Genomic DNA, 23,882 nt, shown 5'->3' with positions numbered 1-23,882 from the left:
CTACCCAAGTACACGGAAAGCTTTGGAGCACCTCTCTCCCATCTCACTCTGCTAAGAATTCAACAATTACCTGCCAAGGTTTTAAAGTCACACTTGAAATTTGTAAAGAAAATTAAGAGTGTATTTCAACTTCTACTCAGTGGGGAAGAGGAACTACACTATAACGAAGTGGTGAACAGCAACTCACACACAGTTCTCTTACACTGTAAACAAAATAAGATAGCTGTACCTGATAATTATTTAAGGTCTCATTTTTTTTAAAAAACCAATTAAATGCATACAAAAAGGAATAGGACTGAAACTGGGAAAACTAAACATCTCAATAGTTAGAAAAAATTCAAACTTCTGATAAACTAATAAAATTGACAACATGTAGTATGTTTTGAAGTAAAAAATATTTGTCAAGTACAACACTAATCTCCATCTCTTTACAAACTATGTTAATGCAATTACAAGTTGCCAGATGGTTTTTTTTTTTTTAAGACATGATTTAATTTAGCATGGGATTTAATCATCTTCATTTAAGATGTTTGTAACTTCTTAATGGCAGTCTGAAACCTCTGTACTTTCTCTATAGAAAGGGGACATGGCTGTGGCCTTCCCCTACCCAAATAGTTGTATCACTGCTCAAGAAAATATTTATACATACAGTTCTTAAACTGCAAGCTGGTCTTAAAGCAGCTTCAGCCTCTCTGTGTTTCCAAGTGTCTACCTCTCTATAGTCAGTTGGTACACAACATGGTCAGAACCACTGCAAAAGTAAAAGCTACAAGGCAAAAAGAAATATATTATACACCAACTGCTTTTATTTATTTCAGAAACCGTTCACAAGATGGTAGAAAAAACTTACAACCACTTCTAATTTAGTCTTCCATTGTTCCCAGTCAGCTCTAAACCCATTATGTGCAAAGCCCATTTACCATGCATCTAGATGACAGATACAGGCTATGAAATTCTTTATTCTACTTGTAGCAGCTTATGCAGGTGCAGCCAAATACCAAGCCTCAGGACAAATTGTACACAAACTTTACAATGGAGAATTTGAATTTAAAATATGAAACTTAAAATCTACACAAAACTGGTAAAAATCAAGCACAGATACGAGGACAAACTTAAAACCCATGTGAAAAGGAGTCTCGTCTTCCTTTCAAGTGCTTTATTCTGCTACACAGTCAAAATGAAGATGTAAGCTTTGTGGTTAGTTTAAATTACACTCTGTAGATACTATAGACCAATTTAAAAGTTACACATACAGCAATAGATGTCCATTGGTTCATCTGGATTACTTATACAATCCAGTTGGATTGTTGAAAACAAGTCAGGCAAAATTTGAAAGAAAATCCTTGTGCAACTTTTTAGACAAATGTTTACTGATGGGCACACTGTACCCCAGGTCCATGATGGCTGCTTTCTTCATCAGAACTATCATTATAAGCTTCACGTCTCTGGCCACCACCTGAACCACGAGTGGTATCAAATTCCTGAAGATCTACCTCTTCTGCATCACCAATTACATTAGGAAATTCTGGTCTAGCAGGCAGAAGATCTTCAAGTTCCTGCCCCAAAAAAAGAAGTGCATTCAGTACCGCATCTCCAACTTCTAAATAAAGTGATGATTTCCCCACAGCATCAAGACTCCTTGGAGCACGTTTGGTTTGGAAGCCTAAACTAGTGTAAGCCCTGAAGTGTATAACTCATTTAAGAGTAACCAAAGTATCTGAAATAACTGGAAGACAAATTAAAAAAGGAAAAAGCTCCACACATTATCAACCAATGTCCAATCAGTAAATACAGTTGCACTCTCAAGACTTATTACAAGATCTAGATGAGATCTTGGGTAGATCTTGGGTAGATCTCATCTACCCAAAAATCAACACAGCTTTTAAAAACAGGTTCCAGAAACCTAGATCTCAATTCATATTTTCAAGTTATTCGCTGCCTATGAACAGTATTAATAGAACAATTTGTTAACATTTACAGATTACAAAGCAAGCACAGGGGGCTAACACACAAGCACCTTGCATACACTGTCCAGTAAGACTACCAAATTTATGCTTGAAAGACTACTTACTGAAAGCTTCTCTGGGCTAATCCAGTTATTTTCAGGAAACTGAACGTCAAATTTAATGTAAAGATCCCCCTTCTCAAAAGGATTACGATACTGTGGCATTCCTTCACCTCTGACTACACGGACACAACCTGTAATGATACGAAATAAATCTGTAGAATGCTACTTTAGAAAAAGCCCTGCCCTACCCAATTCTCTAGTCTGGGTTCAGGTAAAATCAAAACAAGAACGGAATTAGATGCTCAAGAATAACAAAAGCACAGTCAAACGAGTCCTTATCACTCACACTTACCTGGTTCAATTACTTTTCCAGGAGGATATTTAACCACAATTTGACGCCCATCAAGGTGCTTAAATGTGAACTGGAATCCACACAGTGCTTCAACAAGTCCTATCTTGTGCGTCATATGCAAATCATTCCCATCCCTTTGGAACACCTGAAAAACAGAAACAGGAGGTATCTTTTCTAGCACTACAATCATATCCTCACAAGACTAATTATTTAGAGCTTATTATTGCTCCTAAAACTTCAAGACTTAACTTAACACACTTTGGAAGTTTGCTCCTTACAAACAAGGTAACACACACCTCACTACATCCCAGGACAAAAAGTTCAAATTAGATAAAAAGGTAGCTTGTAAATCAGTAGTGCTCCTTTACCCCAAGACCTTTTACAAAAATTAGTCCTGAATTTTTTGTTTATAGCCTATTTGACACTGCTTCCCCTACACCATGGTACAAAAAAAATAATCACATTTTTGTTTCTTAACATTTACTGTAGTTGCTCATATCTCCATCAGCTAGCTACCAATGGAGCAGGGTTTTGATCTATTAGCCCACAGCTATCTCGAGAGATCTTTAAGCCACACCACTTTGGATTTTTAATGGGAATACACATGAATTTGTCCACTGGTACGCTGCCAAAGGCATTACTTCCTCCACCTCCTTTCCCACCTCAGGGGAGATTTTACAAACACAAAAAGCTTGATTGAATATCAGTCTAGTTCTACTCACTAGGACACAAGGTTTCAGTATTTTTCACAATAGTTAATGCTGTAAAACCAAATACAGTTCATTAGAAGACTAACATAGAAATGGAATCTACCATATAAATTTTCATGGTTTTATGCACATCTGTTTTGTATGTGTACAGTGTTCTCCCTTACCAAAAAGGAAGAACCAAATAACTGTGATGCTGTGTTTCATCCAGTATTATAGTAGAAGAATGCACAAGGCTATACATAAACCTCGATACACAGCACTGTCCACAGCACTGAAAAGCTTACAAACTTTCAGATAATTAAAGCTGATAATAACTTAGAAATCTGTACCTAACTCAGTTCTTTGAGGCAACAGAATGCTTTTTTTTTTTTTTTTAATTCCGTTAATAGTTTCCTCCTTCAGAATAAATCACAGAAAGTTTATCTTATCCCTTCATAGTAATAACTGGGCTTTTTCAAATAAAACATTTTAAAAAAAAGTCATCCCAACTTTCCCTTAACAGAGGTCTAGGACAGAAAAAGGTCATTTGCAATGTTTAACTCAGAAGTGCAATGTGTACACACTAGAATACAATAATCATGAACCAAGCTAGTATAAAGCAATCTTGTTTCTTAGTGTTGTGTTAAACGACCTAGTTATAATATCAGTACTCTGTGTTAAATTTCCAGAGCCCAACAGTAACGGACACAGAAAGCACTATCTCTGCAGTCTAGTAGGAGTTTCCTGTCATGTCACAAGACATTACTAAAATCAACACTTGGCACTGTTAGTGCCACAAGCAATGTAGATTGAAGTTAATGTCTTGAACAGCTCTTCACAGTGACTAAATCTAGCAAAGTCATTGTGAGCTTACTTGAGAAGGTTAATGTTCACTAGTATGAGAAAGCACCAAAATCCACGTCCTCTAGTCCTTACTTGCAAATAAAGGCTCACAAATAAAGCCATATTACTTGCTATAGAATTACTAAAAGCTATTCATCATCTCCCCCAGACGTGCAACTACATGAATTACTTCAAAGCAAGCAGCCATCTACATCACTTAAATATTAAAAGACTGCATCAAATTACATTTTAAATATCAACTCAAAGGTATTACCTCATTCTCCTTTTCTTGGAGTAACAGGACAATATCACCTGGTTCCACACCTGGAGCCTGATCTGCTTCTCCACTGAATGTAATTCTTTGTCCATGTTTCATGCCTTTGTCTACATGGACTTCAAGTATTTTTACCTCTTTGATCACCTTTTTCCCTTCACATTTTTTACAGCGGTCTTTTTCATTAATTACTTCACCTAAAGACAAAAGTTTCAAGTTCAGAGATTAACACAACTGTACACAATTCTGAAAGGGAAAGAAAGCTATTTTAAAGTAATTTGAATAACATACACAACAGAACTAGTTATTTAGATGTTGCTTTACATACCCATCACAAGGAGAAAACCAGGCTCTACTTATTGTACTTGGGAAAATGGGAAGAAGGAACAAAAAGGAAACACAAAGATACATATAAGCTTCCAAGCGATCTCATCAAGAATCTTCAAAAGATTTTGGACACAGAAGACAAAACAAAAGATGAAGTTTGCAGCTTCCATTGTTCCTTAGGCCCAAACTCAACTCCAGTATCCTTACCATTCAACTTCTCTTTAAAATAAAACAAGCTACTTTTAAATTCTTCATTATGTTTGCAGGATAACAACTATAAAGGAAGAGTAAACCTAAAACAAAACGGAAGCATCTACTCTTCCTTAACAGTCACAATACCAATTTCAAACTACTTCACTGAATTTTGGAAGCTTAGCTCCATTCTGTTAACAACAGTGAAAGTTGCTAACAGCCCCATTTTGCAGTATTTTACCGCAACCCTTCAGTATTACATAAATGCAGTCAGTAAAACTAGAGAGTCTCACATACCAAGACAGCTGGGGAAATCTGCTTCATACAAGAGCAATACATACTGTCCCACAGAAATTATCTAAAATGGCCTGGCACATAAGATTCCACTCCTATACTATTCTGACAGTAAATAGTTTTTCATACTGTTTGTCACCTCCAGCAACACAAGTATTTTTTCCAGCAAACTGAAGGATAAATACAAAAAACAGCTTAACTTCTTTGTCCTACCCAGCTGAAACTATATATTCGAATTGTGAAACAAGATGTTCAGAAACATCATTTGTAAAATATTTCAATGAAATACTCAGGTATTGTCAAGAGCAAAGCTATCTACAAGGCGGCATTACTACTCTGCAAATTGCAGAAGATTCAGAAAGCATTCACACATAGTACATATCATGTGATGACCAAACAACGGGTTTTTTTTTTTTTTTTAAGTCCAACTTTAGGTTTTTAGTTTTAACCTAAACCTGTCCTTAGAGACTAAGACTGCAAAAAACAAAAACTTCTAATCCCCTTTCACCCCCCATATATTGGTCTCTTTAATGGAAGAGTAATAGCAACAAGTAAAATTCATATTTAAGTCTTTAAAAAACAAAACCACCACCACCAAGTAACACAGATTAAAACAATTAATCCCTATTGTTCAAGCTTCCAGGTCATCTTCCAGCATTCCAGACATTAAGCTTTACTGCTGCTCTAAGTAAAATGACTTCTCCACACTGGGTCCAGACACCTAACTGACAACATGACAACATAGGAGAAAAGCTCTCCTAGATGAGATGCAATTCACTATATGAGAGGAGCTATGCAGCAGTTCTTCCAAACAAACAAGATATTTACATATTTTTATTACATATTTATAATTGCAATGAGGAATACGAAAGAGCCAGCCTACCTTCTCCATTGCAGTCAGAGCACACAGACTGCATCTGCTGAACCATTCCAGGAGCCAGCTGTCTGATCATGATACGTACACCTCTACCCCGACAAGCATTACATTTCTGAACAGCTCCAGCCTTCCCTCCTTGACTAGAATAGAAAGCACCAGTTGCATTAAAACCAAGCCTTTCAGAAATGTTCGACAATATTTACAGCAGTAGGTTAACATGGCTGATTGCACTGCCAATGAGTCAGGTGTCCCTGCTGGCAAACACACACACACACACACACACACACACACACACACACTCCCCCAAGTACTTCAAATCCCATGAAATTACAAATAAGCTATTTTGAGTCTGAGAGCAGACTCCAGTAAGTTAAATACTGATGAAGATCTGACATAGAAGATGCTTCATTATATCATGTCAACAAAGCAAGCAGAGAATTCAGAAGCAGAACCAAACTTACCCATTACATGCACTACAAAGGACATTCTTGCTAAGTTGTAGTTTAGTTGTCTTTCCATTATATAAATCTTCTAAAGAGACTCTGCAAAATAAAGCATTTTCTCTTGTGTTATTTTAACAATATACTTTCTCCACATAATTCAAATATCTGCCTAGGACAAGTAATAGAAAAACAGTTCTTCATAATGACTAAACCTGCAGCTAAAACAAGATTTTTTTAAACGCACCACTGTGGTTTTTACAAGGAATCATTACAAACTGTTCTATACATTTGAATAGAGGTACAGCCCTGAACATCACTTAAGAGAAAAGCTATGATGTAATTGATTAGTTGGGTTTCTCCATAGGAAGCAAGTTAACATAGCACATTATATTTCATTACACAGTCACATTTGATCTTTTAGTTTTCTTTTTCAAAGAGGTTCTACCAAGCAAATGAGAAGCCCTCCTCTCTCTAGATCATCTTGGAGGTATTTATAGCATACATACACAAGAAGATATACTTATTACTGTACTGTACTTTCCCCCGGAAAACACAAGACATTGGGGGAGAGGAGGCAGAAAGAACACTAATAAGTCCCCAAGGCTATACAGTTCTTTACATTTGCTCATTTTTAGATGCCCTTGAATATATGAGCAAATTCTAATAACCTCTGTAAAGTGAGAGAAGCTTATGAACAGTGTTTCTCCAAGTTCATGTTATTGGACAGAAGTTTCAAGTTGAAGTACATTAAACTAGAAAAGGTTACCTCGCATTAGCATTTACAAATAAAAACAAAACTAAAGCAAATTAGTAACACAGTATTCAGTACTAGCTGCTAAACTAAGCAAGCAAGAAGAAGTAACCAGACTATGCCAACCATAGAAAAGATGCAGCCCTAAGGAAGTTTGAACAGAGCTGCCTAACAGGCAAAAAGCCAGTCATAACTGCAAGTGAAGAGATGCGCTATTTGAGCATGTTGTTCGGTTTTGTTTTTGGAGGTTTTTTTTTTTTTTAAGAATTTCCCATTAACTACATACTTTATACTTCCACATGGTAAGCTATGAATGCAAGTTAGCTAAAATCTTTCAGGAGCATTAATACCTAAGAGTTCACCTATTACACAATACTTGTTTATTTAATGCAATTTCAGATTAGAACTTCCAAACATAAGTGAGAAGCAACACCAAGAAAATAACATTAACTAAGCCTTATTTACAGGCTAGTATTGAGACAAATCAAAGTATCGGATAACCTACATGATCAACCATTTATTGAAAACAAGCTAACTGCCTTCTGGACTATACATGACACAGAAGTCTGAGAAGGAGTTGCAGACTGCATAATTGGGAGTGTTATGCACCTGGGGAGCACAACAAAAATATAAACTAGCAGCAGAGAAGAGTACAGATAAGTTGAAAATTAATATTAATTTCAGCATTAAGATACTTACTTGAGAGGATGCATCATATCTTCTCCTCTTCTTCTACCATTACGACTTCTACTCTGACCACCCATGAAGTTGAACAATCCACCACCAAAGATGTGGGAGAAAATATCGTCCATTCCACTGCTTCCACCACTACCTTCTCGAAGGCCCTGTTCTCCATATCTATCATATAACTCACGTTTCTCTGGATTTGACAATACTTCATAGGCAAAGCTTATTTCTTTGAACTAGAAGAAGGAAAGAATCACATCAGTGCACAATAATCTTTAACTAAGGGAGAATTTTACTACAGTTCCCTGTCCAGCATGAACACCTGATGAGGATGGTACACAACATAAACCTTTCCCACCTTCATTCTAGTAAGACAGGAAAGCAGATTCGGGCATCACTGTGTTACATCTTGCCTTACCAAATATGACATTTTATTGCAGGTATCCACTGACTTGCTTTTTGGGCCTAGCACAAGACAAATCTTACTAACAAGTAAAAAAACCACACAATATTGCAGTAGTCAACAGGCAAAAACAAGTTACACACATGATATAGACTGTCAGACTTGTCAGGCACTTTAGAAGTTGTTCAATTGTTCTCCTATTTTAAAATGCATTTTAACATGTCAGTCCACAAAACAAAGGTTATCTTCACGTGTCATCCCTGTTCACTTCTAAGCAATCATGAGAACTTCTGATAAGGATAATCAACTGAGTAAACTTAATTAACATTTTTTTAATTGCTATTAATACATCTGATCCAAATTTCTCATATGTGTTTTATGCTGTAATTTCAAGTCCCTCCACAAATACTTTCTTCCACATGTTCACATACTTTACTTTCCAAGAAATATGGGCCCAGATTATCCATCATTTTCAAATACATATGTAGCTAGATGTCAGTGTCAGCTGACACTGGCAGATGAAGAGGCAACTCTTTTAGCACTGCCTTCTCAACTAATTTGATTTAACTGCTGCATTCTGTCAAGAAGTATGCTCTGAGATTGAGAAGAAATAGAGAAGGCATTGTTCCCTCTGTTGTTCTTACTGTTTTTGAACCACCTGCAACACCAAGCCCCCAACACTTCTTTCAGACCCTTAGATGCTATTGAAACAGCAAACTTCAGGAGTTTAAATGAAAAAAAAAACAATATAAAAACAAGTCTTACTTTGTCACCTGCATTTGGATTCTTATCAGGATGGTACTCCTTGGCTAGTTTTCTATAAGCCTAGTTGAAAGAGATACAAAATTAGTTCTAATTTTGAGTCATCTGTACTTTTTTGAGAAACTCAACTTATCTTCCAAGAAGAAAGAAAAGCCTAATAAAGTGAGAAAACAAATGTTTTGAAATCAATCATGTATCAATGGGGTTTATAATTTTACTATGTCTCCTCAATCACAGCAAGACATTAACAACAAAATGGCTGCCTCACCTTTTCATCTATCAGTCACTAATCCAAGAAAAATCATTTAATTTTTTTTCCTTACTTACCAATAATGAAACATTCAATCTCACAATGAATTAAGTATGAGTTACATGTGCAGAACGTACACCACCTCTACTTCACTGTTAAAAACAGCAGACAGAATGGCTGCAAAGATGTGGAAATATGCTTTTATGATCAGTGCTTCAGTTCTTAAGACCATGACCTTTTCTATAGCAGTACTCCATCACTCTGTTCCTAGATTAGAGGATCAAAGCAAGTAACAAGCCTTCTTCTACAATCTGGGTATTTGACCACATCTTCTTCCTGACTCCACCTCAACTTTCCCAATATCTGTCCCATGAATGTTAACAGAAATGACTCGAAATGACATTTGAATAGAGCTGAGCATTTAAAATTTCTCTTTGGAACTACAGCTGTAGAAGAGCTTTATGTTTGGTAAAATTCATTTTCTTTATCTTAAGTGACCTGTCTTTACTGATTATCTTGAAGTATTCTGTGCTTTAAAAAGTTAATAAGACAAAGCAGAACATCAATATCAGAAGCAAAATGTTCTACAATACGTTAAGAGTAAAGAGCAAAAGTCATAGGTCTCACAGTACAAATTACCCATCAATAACAAGGCTTAATCGTTCACAAACTTGAACTGTAATAAAAACATTTTTTCCTTATATTTTAAGCATTAAAATCATGGAAAAATTAAACTGAAAATCTACATATCATCGTATCAGCTAAAAAGGATTTTGTGTAGTGACTGGTAAAGGGAAGAGCTCATGTCTTCGCTTGTAGCAGCAAAGCAGTTTAGAGCAATCCTTAATATCACTCATGGCCCCAGAGCAAGCAACCTCTTTTTAATTAATGAGAAACAGATCCTGAATCAAGGCTACATGGACACTACCATAGATTTAATATAGATTAGTTTAACTAATCATTGTTAAAGGCTGTTTTCCTCCTGATTCTTGGTAAAGACATCATCCATTTCTTTTTGCTTTTCTCTGCTTTTATATCTGATATTAAAATATCAGATTAACGAAACATCCACATGGCCTCTCAGTGAGAATAAGAGGGACAAACTGAGTGCTACAAGGCAGTTGGAACATTCCATGACAAGTGCAACATATAGCAATGAATTCAGAACAGCAGAGGTCATAGAGTAAAAGAGTGCTGGAAGTTCTTCAGTCGTATGGGAGAGAAAACACCTTTAAGAGACTCTGGTAAGGAAAAAATAGTGCCTGACGGTGTTTGCCAGCCTCCTACCACCTTTCACTAGCACTATTTCAACACTGCCACTGCCTATCCCTGCACAAATCAAGCTACCGCGTGCATGCTGGGTAACGCGGTTGTTTGTGGCAGCACCACCCATCAGCGGAAGCAGGTCACTGCTAGTAAACTTGCTTGTTAATTTTCCTCCCTCCCGTATAAACGGGGGTAAATTTCTTTTTTGGGGAAAAACAAAAAAGCGGTCCATAAGCCACGTACTGAAATGCCTGCGGTACGCCGTTATACCGATGACCCGGCTCCAAGTTTTCTCCTCGCCTCTTTATTACCTCGCTTCGGTGCCCCCGGCCCGGACCGAACTCGAGCAAACCGAAACCCCGCCGGGCCCACACGTGGGGCAGACAATGGGGCGGCCGCAGCCCCGCTCTGCTTCACGCCGCTCCCCTCCCGAGGAGCCCCCGCCCGTCGGACGCGCAGGGCGGCGGAGGCGGAGGCCGCCCACGGCCATCGCGGGGATCTCAGACCGCCGGGACGCACGGCAGGGCCCGGCTCCCCGGCGCTCCCGCCCTTCCCCGCCGCCCGAGGCCCGCCCGGCTCCGCTGCCGCCCGCCCGCAGGCGAGGCTCCGACGGCCCCTCGGCGCGGCCCGCGCGCTCCCGCCGACCGAGGCGATACCGGGCGCCTCTCCCTGCCCTCACGCAGGCTCAGGCCTCGCGGCGACACCCGGCGCGGCCCCGCCGCCTGCGGGCCGTGCCTCCCCGCCCCCAACCGCCCCATCCTGCGGCCTGCCCCCGGCCCGGCCCGGCCCGCTCGCCTCCCGCCGGCCCTCGCCCGCCGCCCGGCCCGCCCCCGCCCCGCAGCGCTGCCGCCCGCCGTCCCCGGGCGCCGGCCGCCGCTCCTCCGCCGCACCTTCTTGAGCTCGTTGTCGGAGGCTCCGGGCGGCACGCCCAGGATATCGTACAGCTTCGTGTCGGCCACGTTCGCCATGGCGGCAGCGGGCGGCGGGCGCGGGCGCGGGCCGGAGAGGGCCGAGGGGCGGCGAGGGCGAGACCGGGAGCAGGACGAACGCCGCTGCGACGTCACGCGCAGACGCCCCTACGTCACCGCGCCGCGACGCGGGAGAAGCCCGCCCCCCTGCGCCCTTCGGCGGCCCCGCCCCCTCGGCCCACTTCGGGCGCCTGACCCAGTTCCCGCGCGGGGCTGCGGGGGGCGCTGTGCGCGGGCAGCTCGCGCCGCTGTGGGCGGGAAGGGGCTGCGAGGGGCGAGCGGCGCTCTGGGGCGTCCGTGTGGAAGCTGCGACTTCAGCGTTCCCGTGTCGCTTCGAAACCCGACGTTGCGGTGCCTGTGCGCCCGCCTCTCCGCAGGTGACTGCGCCTTGCTGCTAAAGCGTGTCTCTGAGGGCACCTCGTGCTGTCAGACCTCAAACACCAACCGATTTTTCTGCAGGGTGTATTACTGAGGCTTCGGCGGTTATAAATAACACGGGTACCCATCTGCTCTGTGTTTTTCGTGTTTTGCTCTGCTTGTGGGATCTTAAAAAAGCACTAGTTGCTATGCTAGGCCTGAAGTGGTGCGGAGAAGTGAGTTGTGCTGGAGCGGCGGCAAGGCACCGCTTTCAGATGGCAAATAAAAATCCTGCTTGTGCCTCATTGGAGCCTTGGCCCTCAAACATGGTCAGGAGTGTGGCTTCTCCAGCCTTTCCTCACACTGTACTCCACGTCATCAGCCCCTCTTCAGGCAGCGACTGCTGGAAGGCTCTGGAACCTGGGGCAGGTGCTGGCAGAGGGAAGTGGAGCAGGACAGGGCCAGTTCTCCACAGAGCCCTTTGCAGCCAAGCAGCCGTGCCTGGAGCGTGTCTGGGATGAGGTGAGCAGTGCTGGGCCCTGAGGAAAGTCTGCCAGGAGCAGATCAGAGACTTGGCCCGTGTGAAAGTGCAGAAAGGGTACTTTGAAATGATTCATGTATTTAAGATGCAGAAATTTGAATAGGCCTTTCGCCTGAGGGGAGCAGATTGTAACACTTGAAGGCTTCTTTCCTCATCATTTGGAGAGCGACTTCATCTCTTCACCTCAGCTTGTGACTGCAGTGGCTGCGTTGGGAAGAGCCATCTGCTGGTGGTTTCTCTGCTCATTAGGCTGATATTTACTGAGCCCTGAATTCCATCACCGTGTTTACAAAGCCTGGCATAATCTGGCTTAGTATCATGGTAATACTTGCTGTGGTATTGTAGGTGTGGCAGTCAAGGACTTCAAAGGGAAATGGACATTAGTACTGGAGGGAGAAAAGCAGTGTTAGGGCAGAAAACAGCTACTGGGACAACCAGCGCATGGACTGCAATTATCTGGCTCAGAGACATGCAGAAAGAAAGAACAAAAAAAACTCATCAGGAAAGATAAATTTCTTCAGTATTTTTAGAGGCTGTCTGCACAGCCTTCAGTAACTCTATGGTTTAACATATGCATCTGACACTAGTAAGGCTTCAATGTTCAGCTTACCTGTGTCTTGCACTACTTGAATTCATCTTTTATTTTGGCAAGGCTGCATTTAGACTTGTCAGCTACTATACAAACTGTCTGGCATGCATACCTGCATACCTGCCCTGGTGATTTTGCATTGCGCTCACTGATTTATACGCTTCTAGAAATTACTTTTTTTGCCATATGGCATTTTCTTATTAGTGGGCAGTCAGGTAGGAAGGAAAGTTATGAGGGTGTAGGGAAGCACTTTGCTCTGCAGATCTGAAGCTAAACAGAATCAGTATGACTGGTACCAACAGTATTTAAAATACCGAGAGTAATATGCATTTGTGTCTTTGCATTTAAAAACAAAGCGAAATGTCAGCAGCTGGAGATCAGAAGAGCTAACTTAGCTCAACCCAGCAGGTGCTATGCTTCTACCAACTGTTCATGAGTTGCACTGACAGAACTTGTTAGGCACATAGCTAAAATGTCCCTCACTTCTTTTTGCTAGCACTTGTATATTGTCTTTGTTTTCTTTTGTATGGTTCTTTTTTGTTTGTTTGTTTCAATTTCTTTATCATTCCTCTCCTCCACTTAGCTTATTCATATAGTTTCTAAGGTTAGGTAAATTCATACAATGTGATGAAGAGACGGAATGTTAAAACTGCAGCAGTTGCTGTATGAGGTTTTGCTTTAAATAGACTGCACAGTTCTCAGCTCTGCAAGGTATTGATCTGGCTTTAGACAGGCTCTAAAAGGGATCATTCACACTTGGTTTGTGTTTCAGGTCCTTATGCATTCTTTATACGGAACAAGTTGAATTTCTTTTCTTTTGGTTGAAGCATTTTGTTATGCTTCTTTAGAAATCAAATAGGAATTGTTTATGTTTGTCACTGGAGAATCAGAGAGAGAGAGATCAGCCTTACCTTAATGTTAAAGAAAAATATCACCCCTTCCCCAACAATTTATCAAGTTATCTTATGTGTTTAACATGGTCTTTCTGTCTTTCTTCCTAGTCACTTGAGTGTGTAAGTAGTCATTATTGACTTCTACTAAAAAACTACTACTATACAGTCAAATTTAAATAATAATAGTAATGGGTTCTGTTTAAATACTCCTAAAGAATAATGCAGTCATACACTAAAAACTATGGAGCCTACCTGGCCTTTTCTTTAAATATTTTTTTATTTCAAATTTGATCAGATTAGGCAGTTGGTTTATTATGCACATTGTCTGATTTATACAATTTTTCCACTGTGGAAAAAAAAAAAAGAAAAAAAAAGCCATTCAAGAACATAAGCTGAAACTTCCAAATAATGTTCTTTCTAAGATCCAGTAACTGAAGAGCATGTTAGGAAGTGGTGGGCAGCTGCCCATGCAACCAGTTGCAGTGGTAACAGAATTGTTGCTCCAGCTCTTGCTGGTTAAGAGGAGCCTGTCCCTGCTCCAATTCTTCTGACCAGAGAAGCAGGTTTGAGTCTTACCATGTGGTCAGAACAAGAGGTCTTGTCTGCTGTCCTATTCCAGATATGGTGATAAAACTCAGGGCTGCCTGGCAGGTACCCGGGCAGCATCAGTAATATGATTTTCTACTTTCCTAGCCCTCATTTTTGCTTCCCTTGCGCCTGTTTTTCCATCCTCAACTCCTCCAAAATAAACAATCCACCCCTAATTAATTATTCCCATTGGTCCAATTTTGCTACCTCCATACCCAGATTTGGGTTACTTAGATACAGTTACTTGGATAAGCTGAGCCTTATGTCATTTTACTGATATGGTTACTAGGTGTCATTGGCCTTATGTGATTTAATCCCTAAAAGGTACTTGTAGTCCCTTCCAATAATCTCCTGTACCTCCCACTAAACCACTTCTGGAATCCAGCCACCCTCAGAGTGTGATCTGGACTTTGGACAGGAGCTCATACTATTATTTGTAGTTTCTAGTCATTTTTTTTTTTAATCTTATGTCCTTTAGTTCTCCCAATTTTGTTCAGTTAGCTGAATCTCACACCAAAGCCTAGTCAGCAGTATGCCATTTGCTTGCTACTGTAGCAGAGCACAGCTGTTAGAAAATACATCAAAATGTTAAAAGAATATTTTAGCTGAATTTGTGTTCTATTATTATTATTTAAAATTGCTTTGGGGTGAATTTTATGGACTGCAGAACTTATCTGATACAAATACATTATTTATATCAATGTGAATTGCAAGCAGAGGTATTGTGAAAATTAGTTTGGATAAGGAATCAAAGCATTAATTTTGAAATAAAAGTTGTTGTTTAGATAATTTTCTTATTACTTTTCAAAGAGATTCATTAAAGTCTTGAGAACACTGGTAAGAAATTTTTGGATGGAAAATAACCCTTTTCTATATTGAGGATATCCAAGGGAGAACTACCACATTGTTAACTGGTAAAGAAGAGCAAAGAGTGGATAGTGCAAAAACTGATTAACATCTCAAGTATATGCTGACTTTTCACAAGAGAACTGAGCAATTTCAAATTCATATTTTATAAAAATAAATAATAAAAAAACAATTTTGGGGAAAAATTCATAATAATCTATGATGAAAAAAACTGCCAACCTTTTAACAGTTTCTTTATTATTGTTTGAATTCCTGAACAAGTCCCAGCTTTCTTCTTGATCTAGTAAGAGATCTCAGTGTTGCTGGAAATTGGACTAGGCAAGATGTTTTAAATAAGATTTATCTTTGGAAAAAGTACTTCAGTCTATTAGGATGGATATTACATGTAACAGCTGAGATGTGAGTAAGGCCCTCAACATAATGAGAACTGGCCTTGCCAATTAGTGTTATTTTTAATTATGTTTTCTGATATGTGAGTTACACTTGTACTCACTGTTTTTATATAATATTTTGTTTTGTTTTTCCCAGTATGCAACAATCCCTGTGCTATTCAATACACAATGAACATCTGAGCTGTAAGTATATGATCTTTCAGTTTTACTAACAATAACTCTCACACCAGAGTTAAAGACATTCTTAAGATAAAAGCTACATTTTGTAATACGTATACAAGATTTTCACAGGTGTTAAATCTTCATACTTAAAATTTGGATGTAACTAAATTTGGCATATTCTTGAATTATGTCTTTCGAACAATCTATCCTATTATGTCCTGTTTTCTGTAATACATGCAAGCATTTTCTGTGAAGAAAAATATATTATTGGTTTTTAGTTTGGTGTTTTGCCTCTATTTAACTGAGGGCAATTTTCAAACAGCTTTGTTTCAAAGAAGATTTACAAGAATGCTTTCTTATAAGATAAGCAAGAAGACACTATTACAATATCTCTGTATCTGCTTTTATTTCTCCTGTAACTATTGTAAAACATGTTAGGCCCTCTAACTGTAGAGTATACTTGATGAAAGCAACAGTGGAGTGAATTGGTACCCTATATAATACTGAACAGACTGTATGAAGGCTGAAGTAAGAACAAGAGAGAGAGCATTGGAGTAGATAACTGGAGAAAACATCATTTAATGTTTATTCAGAAAAGGTAACACATCTGAGGATCATCCTTATATAATCCCTAAACAATTAAATAGGGTTTAATTTTTCCCACATGCAGTTAAAATGCAGACAAATAATGCCTGACTTCTGAGCAAAAGCATTTGAATAGTGCACCGAGGACTTTTTATTGCCAGGGCAGAATTGTGCTATTACAGGGTTTTTGAAGGAAAGAGTGGGTGGGCAGGTAGGTACGTGGAAAATGGAAGTACTTACATAGGTAGGGGAAGCAAGGGGGAATGGCAATTGAGGCATGAAGAAATACATAGACTTAAGAATGCTTTAGCAAAAATCCTGTTATATATGGCTTCTTGAGGTAATAAGCTGCCTCTACAAGTGTGCATCTACAAGTGTGTTCTCTTTAGAAGAAAGGAGGCAGCAAAGAGATAGCTAGCTCAGTATTTTGAGGCTAGAACATACATAGAAAATGAAAACATTCTACAGAAGACAGCTATTTATAGCTTTTTTATTCTACAGGGGAAAAAAAACCCAAACAACTAAATTCACAAAACCTGCTAGTTAGTCTACCAATAATGTATCAGCAGCTGTCTTAAAAAGAAGCCAGTCCAGCTTTCCCCAGAATCTTGTCCTTCAACAACATAAACACATTCCTAAAAGCTGTTACTGACTTTCAACATAATGATGGCTTGTGACTATTTCCTCTGTGCTTATAACTTATGTTTATAATTAACCTTATTACAGTCAAGAATCATAGTATTGCTAAACACATTGCCTTATAGTCAGTATTTAGGAAATGCATTAAGGAATCTGTAAGAAGCTGTGGGATATCAGCTCTTCATAAATATTTTTCATGCACATGCTTATGTTCTATCTCAGATAAAATAGTTTACATGAAATACTTCACTGCAGTTACTTCTATGAGTGCAAATACTGCAAAACAGAGTAATGCCTCACCCTTCTATATTAAAATATTTGTATTTCCTTTTTTATTTTTTATAGAAAAATGTTAATGTCTTGAGTTTGTTATTTTGGAGTAATTTTATCTACAAAATAGTTTTTCACATTTAGATAAAATCAGAGAATCATCACATTTGAAGCTTTCTGGAATGAAACAATATTACAACTCAGAACAGTATTTCTTGGCCCATTTAAGAGTGTTATTTCAAAATTGTGCACTACAGGACAACTCTGTTTTCACATAAAGATTTTTTTACTTTAACAATCCACACATTTCTGTGACATTGTTTTTGTTCTAACAATTACTTCATAATGCTTTAGTCTTGCTCCAGTTGAAGTTAATCTGTTTTACTGTTGATTTCAACAGAAGCAAAAGTCTGGAACTTCACCAAATGCCTGTCTAAGCTTTGCCATTTTGAAACATGTTTGAATAACAAGCTAAAATGTGAATAGCTTTATCTATCATGAAGTTAATAATGTGGACAATATGCGAAACCATGAGATCTACCTTTCTCTCAACTACCAACAAAATCCTCAGCCTTTGGGAACAATGTGTGACTCAGCAGAGGGAAATAGTAGAATTCCCTTATGGGTCCTCTCTAGTTTTAAGACTATAAGTAGCTATTTATATATCTGTTACATTTGTACTCTGAGGAAAACACGGGAAAAAGATCTGTGAGTTGGTCTGCATCCCCTTTCACTCGAACAATTACTAATTTATGACTTCATATTAAAGACTTGTTAAAGGGGGAACGTAAGGCAATAGAAACTCTTTTTCAATGGCTTTGTTGTTGTTTATTCTAAAGAAGAAAGGAGTGCATACAAAATTAAATTGGTTTTGGGAAACAATATTTCTCTTTTTCAGATTTAGAAGTCTTTGTTTCCCTCAGTTATCAGAGAAGCAGTCATTCTAGCATAAAAATGATGATTGTGGTTCATCTTGCATAACTTCAGACAAACTTCTGAACTCCAAACCTGATTATTTTTATAGTAGAAAAATCAAGCCCCCTAAAACAAGACAGAATGAAAAGCATTAGTTCTTTTAAATTGGGCATTGATTATTTCTGAATAGAGCCAAAGTATATAGCTCGAGTAACTTCCCCATTGCTATATCACTTTCACCAGCAAGCCTTTAATAAAAGGGGAAAGGCCTGATATTAAATTATAGCACTTCTCCAAATCTATTTTTTAACTAATCTATGTACTGTGACAGTTTGGGATGCTGCTGCTCTTTCCAGAATTGAGTTCAGTTATATTAAGGTTGTGAAGTTCCTTACTGTTTTGTTCCTCATAATTCTTGTCTCTTCTATGACAGGAATTAATTTTTTTTGTGTCTGTACTGTTGTGATTCTCTGGAGAGAAAGCAGTAATACGCTGACGAGGAAGAACGAGACCACGTGTGCTGTGAGCTCTCGTGGGTTTTCCTTCCAGCAGCTGTGACGGGGCCTCCTGCCAGCCTGCCACGAGAGGGAGCTTTTGCTTGTTAAATAATTTTGCTCTCTCCAGTATGGGCCTGTAATGTGCCCTGACTTAACAAGTTCTTCTACAAAATAGCATAATAAGAACAAAATACACTGATTTCTCATCTGAAATTGTCTTTTAGTCATTAAATAAATATCAAGAGGTTTAATTATTTCCACAGTAACTTGAAAACAGCTTCTTAGTGACATAAAATACTTGATTTACAATCAGTTAAATTGGGAATAATTTTAGCTCTGTAGGACTTCTGTGAATTTGTGGGGTGAAGATTTGAGCATAACATGCTCTATACAGTCTGGTCAGACAACACAATTCTTCCAGTTTGGAGCTGTTGGAAAAAAAGAAAAAAAAGAGGAAGAAATAGGAAAGGAAAGAAAAAAGTACAATCTGAAACCTATAGATAATAACTGAAAGGGAGGAGAGAGAAAAAAAAGAGCTTTGTAAATGGCAGACAAACAGAGATCAAAAGCTGAGTGATTTGCTATGCATCTTGCAGTAAAAGGAAGTTTAGGTAAGTGCTGTGTCACAGAGACCTCCTGCCAAAGCTATTTTCCTGTACCATTTAGTGCCAACCATCTCTAAAGAGAAGTTCATAGGAACAGCTGGAACTGGAAACACCCTGCATTGTCATTTACTAGAGACCACAGCACAGTGTATGAAAGGATTTATTCACTTCCTGATCCATCACCAAGGAAACAGGAAGAAAAGCTCATTCCTTTGAGAGGTGGAGAGACTATCTTCTAGAGCACAAGAAAGAACTTGACAAAGAGGGCTGTATTACATAATCCTCCTTACTTAAGTCATTTTTTTTTAATGTGAAATAATTGATCAGGAAACATTTCAAAATTGAACAGCCAAAATAAATTTTGCTGTTTTCTTGCTGATGTTAAATGATAAGAGTTAATGAAGACAACCATTCTTGTTTACAGTTCTGTAAATTCTGAAAAAATATGTTAAAGCCTTCAATTTAATTCAGAAAATAAGTTGAATTGAGGAACTATAATGGAAGATGAAGGAAGGTTTGCATAAAGATTATCAAGCATGTTATCTAAGAAACCAGATTTGTGAATAATCCTATTTCTGTTTACTAGCTGAGGGGAAAAACTCACTCAATTAATATACAGAATTGACTGAGGAGCTCTTTCTGTAGGATTCTCTGTTGTAGGAATGTAGTCTGTCATTCAACAACAATAAAGAACTGCTGTCAAACCCCTGAAATGTGGTGGGGGTGGAAATAGAAACGAAGGAAGATGATCTAAAATTTGTATTATTGTGTGCATTAAAAACAACAACAAGGAAAGAATGTAACAGTTTCATTAGTATTTTGAATACAATGTGGAAACTGTATTGCTTGTTTCTGGCCACTAAGGTTTGTAGGTTCTTACAGTGACATCCTGAGTGAGTTAAGCTTCCTTCACTAAACAATGTGACCTTTTGATCCTAGAATAAGTGATTTATTATGAAAATTCTTACTTGCAGGTTAGCTGATTAATACCACCTCAGTAGTTGTGATTCCAAGCAAGTTTGGTACTGCTGACAGACCTTTTAAAATGCATCCTTTTAAAAGAGATGACCTTACTTTCATCTTCAGTAAGTTGTGTGAAAATGCAGCTAAGACTTGTGGGCAGATCTGCTTTTCACTTTGAAATTCTAGGTGACATGTCTTTGTCAGGTGTTAGATTCTGTAGAGGAAAAGCACAGAATGAGCATAGTAGAAGTTTGCAGACTGGCTCCTTAACTATATTCACAGAACAGCGAGGAAGATCTTGTTTAGCCTGCCTGTGGGAACACAGGCTATGCATTGATAAGCGTTTGTCATGTCATTAAGCTTTATAAGTTTGTCTTATTATTCAGGGAAAAATAGCTGAAAGCTCAAGGCTTTTAATTCATTCAGTTCCACTAGTTAAAACCAGAAACAATCACAGTTAATCAAACAAGCTGATTTTGCTCTGTCAGTAGAATTACAGTGCATGGATTTGGCACACTGACAATTAACTGAGCAGCTGGCCTACATTGAGTATATTGATAATCTCAGAAATAAGGTGCCCTGGCGGAGGTAAGGTCTCATAACGATAAATATGCTGCTTCCAGATGGTGAAGTGAGTAATGAGCCCAGATGCCCTCCAGCATTGCTTCAGCTCACAAACATTCTACCCTCAGCACTGCCTTTTCCTGTCAAGTGTAGAAACCTCTGGACAGTAACAGCTGAGTGCTCCCAACAGGAAGCATCTCAACTAATGATGTATGACAAAGAGGTATGGACTAGCACTGCTATAACACATAGGAGAAGGAGAGATCATTGCCAGTTCTGAGCTGATAGAGAGGGCAAAGAGCCTAGCTGCAGCACAGCATCAAAATGAGCTAAATCAAATAGTAGTTTCCTCCTCATACTGGCAAAAGTGGTGTCAGAAGAAGGATGATATGACTAGGAGAGATCAATAGAGGAAGGAATCATCCATTAGAAAATGATTTAATAATCTTTTGGAAATAAAATGTGCTATGTTAGTCCTGAGAGACGAGGTATAAAACAGAAGTGATTACATAAATGTGAAGAAGTGTATTTGTAAATATTTGCAAAGTCTTGCAAAGTTGTAGCGCATATCATACTTTTTTTTTTCCTTTTCTTTTCCCCCCTCTGCTAGCTAACCAGCAATGTCTTACTTTTTTTTTTAGCTAGCTCTATACGAAAAACTTATCTGAACTGAATGCTGAGTAACTAGTCTGGCTTTTGCTTACAAATTAGACTGATGAAAACCTCTGTCTCTGGAGCGGATGCACTAATGGATTAGCCAGCTGTTCCAAGCAGAGGATGGTAATGAAGAGAGTAGACTATTTTGCAACTATGAAAACTTACAGATTTCTAATGGGTTTCAATCCTGCCCATGGCAGGGGGTTGGAATTAGATAATTTTAAGGTCCCTTCCACCATTGTTTGATTTCTAAATTTGGAGTAGACAACTATCCCATAAGGTTGTGTTGTTCTAAAGAGATACAAAATTGCAGCAAACTGATTTTTATTTTCTAAATACAATTGTACACCTAGTGTCTGCTGCTATCCTGAAAAGTAAAGTGACCTGTGCTCTGAGATTCCCACCGATTCTACCCCCATATGAAACTTATTTTTTGGAGCAATAGTGAAGTGATTTTAAAACAGTTATTGAAGTACTTTAAGATCTCTTATGCAGTCAGTTTCACATCATTCTCTCCTCAGCCCAATATCACCATGCATAGTAATAGCAGGATTATGTATATATTATGTATATATATATTTTGTGTTACTATTTTCTAATTTTCTTTCCAATAAAAATAAATCTAATAATTTGGATGTTATAACCTATGCACTGCTGGCAAACTAATACTAGCACTGTTCAGATTAAAATTGCACTGGTGGTAATAATAGGAAAGACTGAGCTTTTGTATGTTGCTTCAGTAACTGTGAGAAGGATTCAGCAGCTAAATGATAGTCCCACTCTTGATTTCAAAGACTGACAGTCTCAGTTCTCTATCTGATAATGAAGCAAAATTATAGTTTAGGATTATGTATGTATATTGTATATACATATTTGAAAGTAAAAATTGACACTTACGGGTCTTATTGACATTTGTTGGTGAAATCTTAGAATATTGTAATAGATTAGGCTATGTTATTTTTCCTGTCTTGTGCATTAAGAGCATGATACAAAGAAGCAGCTTCATGCTCTTTGTGAAAGTCTTTGTAGGAAAAAGGAACTGGATGAATATTTTCTGTTTCTAGTCTCACTACTCTGAGCACACCCTTGCTTGCTACTTTTCCTAGATATTGAGAATACACATGCATCAAAGTCTGCCCTCTTGGCAGTTTCAAGAAAAATGAATCAATTTCATATATGTATGTATAGAACATATATGTATAGAACCACACAACTCAGAATTGACCTGTTGTTTCCAACAGGTTCTAAATGAAACAAGTTAATAAAGAAAGTACTTTTTTTTTTTTTTTTTTTTTTTTTGCCAGCTATTCCCTATCTTGGGGTTGTGATGGTTTGAATGTTAGTTGTAAACTCAGAAATTTTTATGCTAAAATTTTTGGGCAAGAAAAGTGTCCATATCAGGAAAGTTATGAGGTTATAACTTGAATCCAAAAACCAAAAAGAGGATTGCCTTCTTTTATGTCGTGGAACTGAAGAAAATAAAGGTAGGTGGAGGGAGGTTCTGCATCGTGGGAAGTGGTGGTGAGCAGCACAAGCAGATATACAGTCATGCAAGGGGCAGTCCTGGCCACTAATTCATCCTTCTGCTATTTGTCCTCTGTTGCTGTGCTTCTAGTACTGAATTTTTGCCTGCACTGGTAAAAAAAAAATCTGAGTTGGTTTGCTGTATATCTATCTTGATAATCAAAAGTCAGTACATGAATCTGTTAGATAGAATGTGCAAATGATCAAATTCAACACCCATCACAATAAAAAATAACTGAAGAATTCAAACTATGTGGCATATTTTATAGTACATAATTCTACTTCAAACAAATGTATGCATTAATGTACATCAGCTCACTTTGAAGTGCAACAAAGTGATTTTAAAAATAAACAAAGAGACCCTTTGAAATGGGGGAAATAACAGGACTATCACATTAGATTTTCAGCACATGTGAATTCATAAGTAAAAAAAACCCAAAAACAAAGCTATAGAGCTACTGGTGTTGCATGTTAGATCAGTAAGCAAATCACTTATGTTGCACATAAGTCCCAAAAATCGGCAACAGATCATCTTAAACTCTTGTCTACAGATATTGGTTGTGTCAAAAATGATATTTGAAGTATTTAAGTAGTGCTGGGCTGTCTGTTACAGCATCTCTACTTCTCTTGAAAATATTTTTGAATGTGTTGTTTGTCTAGCTTATCAGTAGGATCTCTAAATTCTGTGCAGAAACGATTAAACTTCTATTTCAATTTTAAAAAGTATAAACCAATTCTGGCAGTCTTTTAAATAAAAATTCTTAAAATCTCAAAATACGCCCTGCAGGAGAGTGATATCATACACATTAGAAACTGCACAAAGACTGGCACAGGGAATTCTCTTGTTAAATAGCAGCAGCACTGCAAAAATGCACAAATATGAATGAA

The 23,882-nt window shown here is 38.4% G+C and overlaps 1 protein-coding gene and 1 long non-coding RNA gene across 2 annotated transcripts in view; one reads left to right on the top strand and one right to left on the bottom strand.

Annotated features, from left to right (window-relative positions):
- Positions 1–405: 405 nt before the first annotated feature.
- DNAJA2 (DnaJ heat shock protein family (Hsp40) member A2) lies at positions 406–11,520 on the bottom strand. The gene is made up of 9 exons (XM_031614925.2): positions 11,309–11,520; positions 8,906–8,965; positions 7,750–7,973; positions 6,318–6,398; positions 5,863–5,996; positions 4,167–4,363; positions 2,361–2,505; positions 2,072–2,199; positions 406–1,556 (listed from the first exon to the last, which is right to left on the bottom strand). The coding sequence occupies exons 1-9, from the start codon at positions 11,384–11,386 to the stop codon at positions 1,368–1,370; spliced, it is 1,236 nt and encodes a 411-aa protein (XP_031470785.1). The 5' UTR covers positions 11,387–11,520; the 3' UTR covers positions 406–1,367.
- A 27-nt stretch (positions 11,521–11,547) lies between these two features.
- LOC116243618 (uncharacterized) overlaps positions 11,548–23,882 on the top strand; it is an 83,487-nt gene continuing 71,152 nt past the window's right edge. Inside the window, exons 1-2 of the long non-coding RNA XR_004170023.2 lie at positions 11,548–11,763; positions 15,750–15,796. This is a non-coding gene — a long non-coding RNA (uncharacterized LOC116243618). The remainder of the gene's footprint in view (positions 11,764–15,749; positions 15,797–23,882) is intronic.

The sequence above is a fragment of the Phasianus colchicus genome, chromosome 13 (genome assembly GCF_987193195.1).
Source record: "Phasianus colchicus chromosome 13, bPhaCol1.hap1.1, whole genome shotgun sequence".
Classification (NCBI taxonomy): Eukaryota; Metazoa; Chordata; class Aves; order Galliformes; family Phasianidae; genus Phasianus; species Phasianus colchicus.
This window is presented reverse-complemented; position numbering and strand designations above follow the sequence as displayed.

What these genes read in the sequence shown, in the direction of transcription:
- DNAJA2 (XM_031614925.2), bottom strand. Translation starts at nt 11,386, where the DNA reads ATGGCGAACGTGGCCGACACGAAGCTGTACGATATCCTGGGCGTGCCG. An exon ending in TCCAAGAAAAGGAGAATGAG is followed by an intron (nt 2,506 to 4,166) that starts GTAATACCTTTG and finishes TCTGTTTTTCAG; the next exon opens with GTGTTCCAAAGGGATGGGAA. An exon ending in TGGAAAAGTAATTGAACCAG is followed by an intron (nt 2,200 to 2,360) that starts GTAAGTGTGAGT and finishes GTATCATTACAG; the next exon opens with GTTGTGTCCGTGTAGTCAGA.